Source organism: Vigna angularis, chromosome 2 (genome assembly GCF_016808095.1).
Source record: "Vigna angularis cultivar LongXiaoDou No.4 chromosome 2, ASM1680809v1, whole genome shotgun sequence".
Classification (NCBI taxonomy): Eukaryota; Viridiplantae; Streptophyta; class Magnoliopsida; order Fabales; family Fabaceae; genus Vigna; species Vigna angularis.
The window spans coordinates 38,118,707-38,130,914 of NC_068971.1; the positions used below are offsets into that span (position 1 = coordinate 38,118,707).

At 30.1% G+C, this 12,208-nt stretch overlaps 1 protein-coding gene across 1 annotated transcript; it reads left to right on the plus strand.

Moving 5' to 3' along the window:
• The first annotated feature begins 5,347 nt into the window (after window positions 1–5,347).
• Window positions 5,348–7,630, plus strand: LOC108331308 (alpha carbonic anhydrase 4-like). Its single transcript, XM_052873570.1, has 7 exons — window positions 5,348–5,475; window positions 5,826–6,040; window positions 6,366–6,472; window positions 6,574–6,676; window positions 6,838–6,996; window positions 7,070–7,123; window positions 7,336–7,630. Exons 1-7 carry the CDS (start codon window positions 5,382–5,384, stop codon window positions 7,423–7,425), a joined length of 822 nt encoding a protein of 273 aa, XP_052729530.1. The 5' UTR covers window positions 5,348–5,381; the 3' UTR covers window positions 7,426–7,630.
• The last annotated feature ends 4,578 nt before the right edge of the window (window positions 7,631–12,208 follow it).

Below are 12,208 nucleotides of genomic sequence, written 5' to 3' on the forward strand. Positions count from 1 at the left end.
CTAGAAAGTATAGCAGAAGCAAATTGTGATCGGTGCGTGAGAACGTGTTTAGACTCCGATGGTAGTGATATTGACAGCATTGTGGTTGCTTGGCCGAGACGAGAAAAACTATGGTCACCCGTTGAAACTAATGCTCTGGTGACGGTGACGACGATGGCGACGACGAATCTAACGGCGATGACGACGACTTTAACAACGATGGTGATTGTAGTGGGTAGGGCCAACGAACAAAGAACCTTAGGCTTTGATACCATGTTGACACTAGTGCAGAATTGGGCTTTAACGTCAACCCGTAGACGTCGGACCATAAAATAACCAACGTAAATTATTGACCGGTGGTATTTTCGTAAATAAGTGGGCATATAGACGTCTGTTAGGAGGGGCCCCGACGTCTATAATATTATAGACGTTGGGGCCCCTCCTAACAAACGTCTATATGCCTGACAGGTAGGTGAAAAGTCATTTTTTTCCGCCTTAGAGATGTCTGATCCCGCCACCCCGACGTCTATATTCAATTATAGACATCGGTGCCCCTCCTAATGGACGTGTATATGTATGACAGGTAGATAAAAAGTTATTTTTTCGCCGTATAGACGTTCCGCCATCCAACCTCTAAATGGCCTAACAAGGTAGGTGAAAAGTTGTTTTGGACGTCATATTAGTAATATGACGTCCAAAACTAACGACGATGACTAATAACGACGGTGATTGTAGTAGGTAGGGCCAACGAACAAAGAACCTTAGATTTTGATACCATGTTGGATATAATGAAAACTATATATGAAATTTATCTCCCTTGTGTTGAATATACTCATATCCTCTATTTGTAATATAAGAAATATGGGTTAAGCCCAAAATACAAATAAGAAATAATAACAAACTAACTAAAGATAAAAGATAAAGATAATATATCTAACACATTTTAATAAATATACAACTTTTTCAATCAAATACATAAACTTTCTATTGAATTTCAAATAGAAAACTAAGACTTACTCAATAAAATTTAAACATACAATAAACTAATTGCTTAAAAGAACTAAACAACCTATTCAAAAATAAAATCAAATAATAATAACATATTATGATATAAAAATTTTAAAGACATAATGTAAGACCCGGGAAAATAGGGGTCTTTGAAATAAAGTTTTGTTAAGATTTGAGTATATTTTCTTTTAAGAGTTGATAAGTTTAATAAGGTGTTAGTGTAGCTCACTTGATAAGAGTCCTTTAATGGGCCAGGTGATCTTGTGTGTACATCTTTGTTAGAAAATAATTGTTATGTTATTTCTTTGATGTTATTTTAATAAAGTGCAACACATGTTTTGGTATGTTTGTTCGATTTTGATATGTATGTGTTATTATCAATGTGATGTATTAGCTTGTTGGTACATGTGGTTGTCTAGGATTGAATGTGTGGGGGTTCAAATCCTAGTGAGAGAGTTTAAGGAAAAACCTTAGTTTTCATGTATTATTTTTGCTTAGGGGCAAAAAGTTCTTTTTACTCCTATTAATTTGGTGCATAAATTAAATAAGGGGGTATAGAAAGGAGAAACATGCAAAGTTAGAGATTATAAACTGAATTTTAAAAGGAGATTACGTGAAATTTGTAGAAGATTAGGTAGTTGTTATTTTAAAAATTAGTTGAGGAAAAATTGGAGATATAATCTTGGTAGGTTAGAGATTAAAATATATATTATTGAAAAGAAAGAGATAGAGATAGGCTGAAAAATAAAAGAGAGAAAAGGAGAGAAAGGGGGGGGGGGGGGGGGGGGGGGGGGGGGGGGGGGGGGGGGGCATTCTTAAAACCCTACGTGAATTAGTGAGAGCCAAAGAGAGAGTTAACGTGAGAGGCTAGTACAACTACATTTGATGAGATATTTGAGGATAGATAAAGCCCTGATATTGATCAAGGTATGGAGAAACTTACCTTGTATTTATTGTATGTGTGTATGTTCTTGATTATCTGGAATTATAAACTTGTCTTTGATGCATATGTATGTATGAGAATATGCTTTGCATGGTGATAGAGTTTGTATCATGTTTGTTTTGGGTTTTCCTTATGAAAGTATGGATGACTTTGCTGGATTTTCCATGATAATATGTATTGATGCCAAGAGGGGACAAATGTATGTTGTTTGAGGGTTTTACCATGCAAATATTTGTTGTAAAGAGTGGTATCATGATCATATGTAGTATGTTGGGTTTGTTTAGGTTGTAATATGCATAATCATGGGTTTCGAATGATTCAAATGATGTAATATATGTATTTGAGTTTGTTTAGAAGGGTATGTGAAGCTTGAATGCATGGATGATGTGTTAAGTATGTTTCCTCGTGGTTTTGGGGATGATGTTTTTGTGTTTTGAACCTTTGATATTTGTCCAGAATAAGTTTGGATTCAACAATAGTTGATTATCTTAATTTATAATTGATTATTTGTGCGTTGTTTTTTAGTCTCGTCATTTGAACAATCGATTATTTGGGATGATAATCGATTATCTAGGATGATAATCGATTATCCTTTCATATGTTATAAATCTGGAAAATTTGTGTGTGAACCTCTTTGGAATAATAGGTTATCATTAGTGATAATCGATTATATAAGTGTATTTTTACTGGAAAAGTGTGTTTTAAGAAGAATGAAGGAGGGACAAGCCTTAAAGGTTGTAGAACGTGATATTGAGCAGGGAATGCAGTTGTTTGATACGGCTAGGTCAGATTGGACTTTTGTTTGACATTGGAGTATGGATATGTGATGGAAGACACTAAGGTGTATGGTTAATCAATGAGCATGAGAGGTGAAGGACATGTGTCTACTTGTTGTACCTAATAAATCCTGAGACTATCTATCGTGTGATACGGAATAACGACTCTCTTTGGCCTTGTGTGCGAAAAGGAAGTGATGTTCGAGTGTTGAACCTTCTTTGTATAGGGGGAATGATGTTTTGCCTAGTACTTGTGTGATAGGGAATTAGGTTCTTTAGCTGCAAATGTGGGACAACTCGAGCAAACCTGTATGGAGAAGCTACTAATGGCCTGTATATGGAAGCTACAAGTGTGTGAGGTAAGGTACTAGAGTGTGACTGAGTCTTTCACTACGAAGTTCATGGTATTGTGGATGCTCATGGTTATGTTCATAATGAGGATATTCATGATAATGAGTTCATGATGAGGATATTTATTATAGAGGTACATGTACCGATGATTGTGATGACGATGATGCTATAGAGAATGCTACATTGTTAGTGATTGGGCTATGAATGTGTTGTTGTTAGCATAAGTGTTGATGAGTGAATAAACTGATGGTCTATGTGCATTATGTTCATGATGAAATCGAGGATCGAGGGATCGCTGCATGATAGATTCTAGAAATAACAGAGAAAGATATGAGTTTTCTTTAAAAATTTCTTTTGTTTAAACTTGAGACATTGTAATTCAGAATTTCTTTATTTCTTTAAATATTTTAAATTGTAAATAATATGATTTGGATATTACTTTTGAAACGTATATGATTTTGAATTATGTTTACACGTTTAAATACTAAGGTTTTTGAAAAATTTGTTTTCGTACTGTAATAATGATTTAAAATATTTCATTATGTAATAATTCGTGACACTCAGAATTTAGAACGTTAAACATCATGCGAGAGAGAACTTAAAGCATTGAACTTAGGTTATTAGTGCAACAACAAGAACCTCATAAAACATCACTTTCCGACGGACCATATGGTCGTCGTATTAATCCTTCGAAAATTCAGTTATTTACTGTAATAGTACTTAGAAGCGAAAAACACTTTAAAGTGTTACAATGATTGGACTGTAACGCTAAGCGCAGTATACAAGTAGTTATAGAAACAAAAATATTATTGGTACTCAAAACAAAAAACAGAAAAATAGTATATAAAACATATTGATCAAGAGAAAAAGTTCAAAAGGTAAATTAGAAGTGAATGGTAACTCAAACTTTAAGCAAAATGAATGATATGGCATATGTTTTTGTTTACCTTTAGTGAAGAAAATTGTTCCTTACATCCAATTGAAGACAAGAAGAAAAATCATTCTTAATGCAAAGAATATAAGAAATTAGTCGAGTTCTATACATATAGATGTCTGATTAAAATGAAATAAAGGTATCATAATATAATTGTCCTGACAAAGTTAATGATTTACCATATAGTGAAAGCAAGATTCTTTTCTTTTATGTTCGAAACAAAGAGTCACGGAAACTAAATACATTAATTTAAATATAAAATATTCATAAATTTCTATATTAATGCTCAAAAATATTTCAGAAGATAAAGAACGTTTATTTAAATAGAATTCAACAATGTGTATCTATTTGCATTATGAACTCATTAATATTAGCAATAACTAATTGACAGTTTTTTGTGTGTCTTCTGAGGAAATAAAACCCTATCTCTGCCATAACTGCACCATAAATTAGCATAAATATATATTCTGCAAAAAAATTATAAAAATAAAAAGTAGATTACTTTAATTGGTTATATTTCTTTCTTTTTTCTGTCAAAATTACTCTCAAATGTTAATTTTTATCCTTTTATACAGTGTATAATTGTATATAGTTTCTTCTTTTTAAACAAATTATTCTTCTTTTTTATTGATAAATCAAAGAGATAAATTAAAAATAACATTTCCAAAATAATTAATTATTAGAGTACAAATCAGCGTTCAATTATAATTTATGTAAATAAATATGATTATTGAGATGTAAAGATAACATGAAAGTGTTTTCACTTGTCATGGATAAAAAAAAGCAATATACCAATTTATAACTTATTACTTAATAATAAAAAATGAAGGCCCATTTAGTTTCTGCACTCCTTAACTTTAAACCAATACACCAATTAAAGAATCAGAAGAAACCAACACATAAATTTGTAACTTTCTAAGTAAGATTAATATAACATTAATGTGGGCGAATATGAATAGTAGCACATTCACAACCAATATTATTTGTTTTTCAAAACGTCACTTTTAATTCTATTTCATATACTATTAGGAAAAGATTGTGATTGATTCATATGGAAAATAGGTTGTGAAAAGAGAATATAAATTGTTGTAAATCTTGAACATGAGACATCACATAGAAAAAAATATTATTTGATACATCTAAATTTTTTATATTCATTTGAGATTACCTTTTTTACTTTTTATTTACTTCTTTTTTATAAAAATACAAAAATTTATACTTTTATAACCATTTTAACCTTAAATATATATCAAATAAATATAAAAATATGTCATAGTATTATTAATATATATATATATATATATATATATATATATATATCATCATTCACATATGCAACATGCAATAGGTGTTCATCACTATTACACCACCAATAGCCACATTAAGCAAAATGAATCGTCATACCAATCTCAACTTTTTCTGTGTGCTCCTCCTCCTCTTCTTCATTCTCTCTTCTTCCTCCTTCCTTGCTTCAGCAAAGGCTGGTATGAATCATATACATGTATTGTGATAAACAAGACTTTTCATTTTTTTCCTTTTCCATGTTAGAAATTCAGAATGAGAAGGTATCATTGTTGTTATACATCGTTTGGCAAAGGGAACTTGGATATTATTAATATCTTGATCTTTCTGTTCCTCACAACATCATGTTTTGTCAGTGTTTTTTGTCTGTCTGTGTTCTCAAAGCTGCTATATGCATAGTTCCTGATAATTGTTTTTTCAATAAAATTTTGATTTCCCTTCTTTTTCCAAATGAAAGTATATTATATATATAACCTGGTTGTGTGATTTCTCACTTATTAACTGGCATGAAGTTTGTCCTTTGTATGAACAGAAGATGAAGAATATAACTACAAAGAAGAGAGTGACAGAGGGCCAAAAAATTGGTGGCGTATCAACCCTAAATGGAAAGCTTGTGGGAATGGAAAACTACAATCTCCCATTGATATCCTTGACAAAAGGGTGCAGGTGTTTCCTGAATTGGGTAAACTTCAAAAAGATTACCAACCAGCTCCTTCTGTCTTAAAGAATACTGGTCATGCCATCACGGTGAGCCATTAAACCATCACATTTGAGTATCAGTATCACCCTTTTCAAAATTGATAGCAGATTAAAATTGATTTTGAGATTGTCATTTTTATTTTGTATATCTAATAAATATTTCTCTCATATCAAGTATCTGATAAACCAAATATTTTAGTCTGAAATGTATGTTAAGTTAAAATACCTGTCACTGTTTTAGTTTAATACCAACTTATTAATTAGGACAAAGTTTAGGACAGTTTTTCTAATCACATATAGAAGTACTCAACACTTTCCCAAGAGCTGAGACATTTGCATGAGGAACTGATATCTGTGCTTAATGATTTGACAGGTGAAATGGAATGGGAATGCAGGGCAGCTTAACATAAATGGAACTTACTACAAACTGGTTCAATGTCATTGGCACACACCTTCAGAGCACACGTTCAATGGAACAAAGTGAGTTTCCCGTTTTTCATTTGGCTAATTTAACAACTTCATGTAGTGGTGATGAACCTCTTTAGCATTGTACTGACATGGTTCTTCTGTTTGTTTTGTAGGTTTGAGCTGGAACTTCATGCAGTCCATCAAAACTCTAAAGGAGAGATTGCTGTTATTGGAATATGGTATAAAATTGGTCGTCCTGATCGCTTGCTTTCAAAGGTTTGCTATTTTTTCTCAACATTGCTTGTGAATAGAATATATTTGTACAGAGTATAGACCACTCAAACATGTTATGCAGATGAAATGATTGTGTATAGTGCATGAGTGATGAATCCCAATCTTTTATTTTTAAAAAGCAAAACCTTTATTCTTTTGGGCAGCTTCTGAAGGACTTAAAATCACTTGATGAGAAGGACACAGATTTAGGAGTTATTAACCCAGGAATCATCAAGTTTGGAAGCAGAAAGTACTACAGATATGTTGGTTCACTTACAACTCCACCATGCACTGAAGGTGTTGTTTGGACAATAGTGAAGAAGGTTCTGTACTAACTAGTGTAGACTGATTTGTACTACACTTTTTCTGTAAACTCATATTGCATGTGTATTACAGGTGAGAACAGTCTCAAGGGAGCAGTTGAGAGCATTGAAAGGAGCTCTTCATCATGTAAGTAACTAAGTACACACTGTAGATTTCCCAGAAACAAAAAATTACTATACCAGATGTTGTTTAATTTAATTAAAATCCACTAATGCTTAAAGACATTTTAACATTCTCATTTATGGATTGTCAATTAAAAGTTGTTGACTTTATAATGATGAAGAAGTGAGCATGCAAGTACCATTACAGTCCTTATCTAAGTCGCAACTATTCCATAGGGATATGACGACAATGCAAGACCGACACAGAATGTTAATGGAAGAGAAGTTTGGTTATATAGACCTAAGGAGAATGCAAAGACTACTTAGATATTTGTATAAAGATGTGAAGGAATTCACAGATGAAGCCTGAAGGATAAGAGTGAAGCACTTGGAATGATAGGTGTTATCAGTTATGTTTTTAGTGTGCTTGTTTTTGCAGTAGTTGCTTTGATTGGTTTCTGGTTTAAGGAGATAGTGATGATTTGACCTTTTGTATGAGGGACTCATGCTTTGAATGTTATAAATCGCATTCATAAAGTGCACAGTGAAAAATTGGATCTATTTTTTCTAAGATCCACATTTGCCTTTTATTTCTATCTAATAGAAACCAAATTTAATTTTTATTTCCATTAACAAAGTAAATCTTATTAAATCATATTTTAAATTTGATTTATCAATTTTTGATTAATTGTATTTTTTATGCTAGCAAAAAATACAATAATATTTCATTTAGATAAAATATGTTAAATTAAAATTAAATCCTTTTAACTTAATTTATAATATTTGTTCGGTCCAATAAAAATAACTACTTGAATTAATTTATTAATAAAGGTTGGATCTAGTTACACTTATATAACTCTCAAATTCTGATAAATTAACATGATAGAATAACTTAAGAAACTTCTTTCTCATTCGTTCATAATACCGTAGCCAATATCTTATATAGAGCTCAAACTCATTACCATAAGTTGAAAGATTTTTCACCTTGATTCATTATTAATTTCACAATAATTTCATAATACCCAATAATCTTCAAATAACATTATCTCCGATATCAAAGTATAATAAATAACTTATTAATTTCTATGATAATCTCAAATCTAAAAAAATTATGTATTTCCTTAAAAGAATTTTTCATTGTGAATTCAAAGATAATATTAGAAATTCTTCTGAGTAAGTTAAATGATCATACCTTTATATATACCATTTATATTTGTAATTTTTAAAAAATGAGATCTTTTCATCTTTATTATTTCTCCTTATTATAATCACACGTGTTTAATTTTAATCAAGGACCTATCGTACGGATTCAACAAATATGACAATAAAATAAATAACAATAGGCATAATTTTATTATTATTAACATGACATAGACAGACCTCAAATCCAACATACATAACTTTTTTTTCTTACTTATTTCAATAAATTAATTAGTAAAATCAATTTTACTATGAGCCCTATACACAAAATGAGTTAGTTCAAAATATATATATATATATATATATATATATATATATATATATATATATATATATATATATATAATTATCCACTGCAAGCAAGCATTATTGATTAAGTTCAACTTCACATTATCATCAATTATAGACACTTAATCAATTACTTGTGTGCTTAAATATAATCAAGTGTGTCTTCACATAATTGATTATGTTAAACTTTAGAGTATGTTGCATAATGCTCTACGGTCATATTAATATCTAGACATTAACATAAACACATGCATATGAATGAATCAACAATAAATAAATTCCTTTTTACAACCACACACCATCACTAAACAATATTAAGTTCAAACTAAAAATGAGTTCATAACAATATATTCAAGCATTCAATAATATTTCTATGAGAGCACAAACCAGAAGCAACCAACAATATATCACACCCATATGGTTAGAATTGTGAATATTTTCTTTTTAGAATTATGGCTCAAATCTTATTATAACATATAAGATATATAATGAATAAAATATGATATTTTTAAGTAAAAATAAGTGACATGAAAAAGGTTGAAAAATATCATATATGAAAATTTAGACAAAATTTCCAATCCACAACAACTAAAATATAGTAATAAAAGGAAAATGGTATTTTCTTTATTTAAATCCTACATCCTAATATTGTGTTTTTATTCATCTCATTTTCGAGTTCAATGCCACTTAGATAATTTTCTTTTTCTAATATAACACTTTCTTGCAACTCATCCTCATCCTTTTCCTCCACCTCTCCAACCATTTCTTTATTTTTATTATCATTTGTTGTTATGGTTTATTTTCCCTTTTAATCAACCCAATTAAATTTCTTAAACCTATTAAGGAAACAAAAAAAAAAATATAAGTATTATAACATTTGTGATTAATTTAATACACAAGTATTATAGTTTAAATAAAGATCCATTTTCCTTTTATTGTTTGGAGCTCTCTCTCCAAAAGTAAAAGATTCATGAATGTTCATCCATGAAACATTGTTTGATACATAATAATTCTCTTTTTTGGTAATTTACTCATCATTATATATCAGGTAAACATATATAGATCATAAGTATTCTTTTTCTCCTCTCCAATATTTTGCATCATCTCAAGTTGAAGATTATACCCATTTAATATTTGTTGATATAAGTGATTTCCTCTTTTAGTATGCACTTGATCAAATATATTTCAATTTCTTCCACATCCAATAACACTACAAATGGGACTCAAAATCCTAATTTCTAGATTTTGTAACTTTTTACCTTCTCCATAATTTTGCAACCAAAGAGCTGTAATTTCAAATAAAAAATTTAATATAAATAATGTGATATTGACTGTTATGTTCTTTATGAAACCATTTGTAGGCCAAACATGATGTGTTGATTTGATGATGTCTACCCTTTTATTATAGGTTTATCTCTTCGTGACTCGGTATCTTAGTTTGATCAAATTGTAAAGCGTGAACTAGTTTCAAAGATATACGTTTAAGCACATTTGCATTGGAAAAACTTATTTTATGCCTATCTGAACACAATAATTGGTTATGTTAACAAATCATGATCATGTTAAAAAATAATTGATTATGCTAGTCAATGGTTTTTACATGTTTTGAAAATTATTGATTATGCAATAATTAATTATGTTAGATATTTATAAAAAAAATATCAATTTTAAACAATTGATTATGTTTAATAATTAATAATAATCAATTATGTTGATTCAAAATGGTTTATGAGTTATAAGGAGACATATTAATAAATTATATCTTTCTTTTATTTTTCTTTGTAATTTGACTTAAATTTCATGCACATGTGTTTGGAGTGCAGGTAGAGAGGTAATTGAGTGTTTTTTATTACCTTTATAAATATTTTTGAAAGATGTTTCAAGAAGCTATTTGTATATCTTGTTCTAATTACACATGTGTTTCTTATAATTGTATAATTTAATATTATAGTGAAAAATTTAGCTCAGGTTGTTTGGATTAACTATATATATATATATATATATATATAAATTCAGAAAAAAATGAATCAGTATAAAAATCGTTGTATATTCTTGAGTTTTATTTTTGCTTAATCTCTTCAATCTTTGTTGTTCTTTATTTTCATTAACCATTGCATTGGATTTCTTCCACTATCAACAATTTTAAGCAAAGTTATTTTTTTAAATCTTTAAAGAACCTTTTTTAAAAATAAATTAAATGTTTTACCAGTTTTTTTTATCCCTTGTGTTTATTGTCATGCTTCTTCAAAAAAATTCTTGGACTTTCTTTAATCTATCAAGTTATTGATCAAATTGAAATCCAATCCTTCTATCTAAGATTATTTTTTCTCAAAATTTTCTTCTAACTTTTTTGTTAATTGACCCACTTGAGTCTCCAAATTAAGGATAGAGACTTCCATGCATTTATGATTAGAGAAGGAAGCTTGCATGAATTGTTGAAGTGTCTCTTCAAGTTTTGATCTCCTTTCATACAAGGAAGGTTATTATTGTTGGTTTTGTGAATGTCGCTGTCTATTTGAAGATCCAACTTGTCCCATGCTTTAGTAAGATTTCTAGCCTTGATTGTAGTTCCCATAATTACCTTGGCAGTCTTGATTTTCCATGTAATTGGTTTCTTCTTACGTGTATAACTGTTTAAGTTGAGGTTGTAGAGGTGTTTATGAAACTAGAAGTATTAAGAACAAAAAAAGTCTTGATAAAGTGATGATGGTGCACACTCACGACTATATCAAATACAATTTCCTTTCTTAATTTTGAAAGTTTGGGAAAAAAAGAGTGATAGACATCAAGTAGTTGGTAAAATTAAGTTATGTAGTTAATAGATGTGGAGAAAGTATGCATAGAAAAGTTGTAATTGTTAGAGGATGAAATATCGTTGGAGTTTGAGTTGTGTTTTTTATATTAGACTAGACATCTTTTTGTCTTTGTGGTTTGTGTGTAATGTTTAATAGTAATAGAGAAATACAAATTCAAGACTAAGTTGATTTACTTACCTTTACATAGTTAGAGAAAGCCCATAAGGCAATCTTTTACCTCATAGATATGAAGTTGTTATGTGATGGCTATTAGTGGGTGAGGAAAGAGGAGTTCTGATTATATAGGCTAGAAAAGATGTAAAGTCCAGAGGCGAGACCTTGGATCAAATGAACTTTGAGAGGAGCTTTTTGGAAAGGTAATATTTTTGGATAAAGTAAGAGTTGGCAAGAGAAGATGAATTTGTAAGGTTGGTGAAAAGTGAGATGTTAGTGCATGTGTAAGGTAACCTAGTGTAGGTGATTAATATGATGGGAAGATTTGATGACCAATCAAGTATGATGGTGCTTTCTCAAGAGAGAAATTTTTTCTACTAGCAAGGGTAAGGTAACATAAGAGCCTTGTGCCAAAACAACAAAAGAAGAAGGTGGTTGGATCCTTTCAGCAACAACACTCTCATCAACAATGATAACAAAAGAGATATTCAATTGTAGAGGTTCACACGGGAGAAAGAATTGTCCTTGGACTGAGGCGAAGTGTTTCCAATGCCAAAAGGGGAGGCACACTAATAAGGATTGTTCTCAAAGGGAAAGGCAAGCTAGTGCTGCCAACATATAATTAAGGAGGAAAAGCTAGGAAAGGTTTTGAG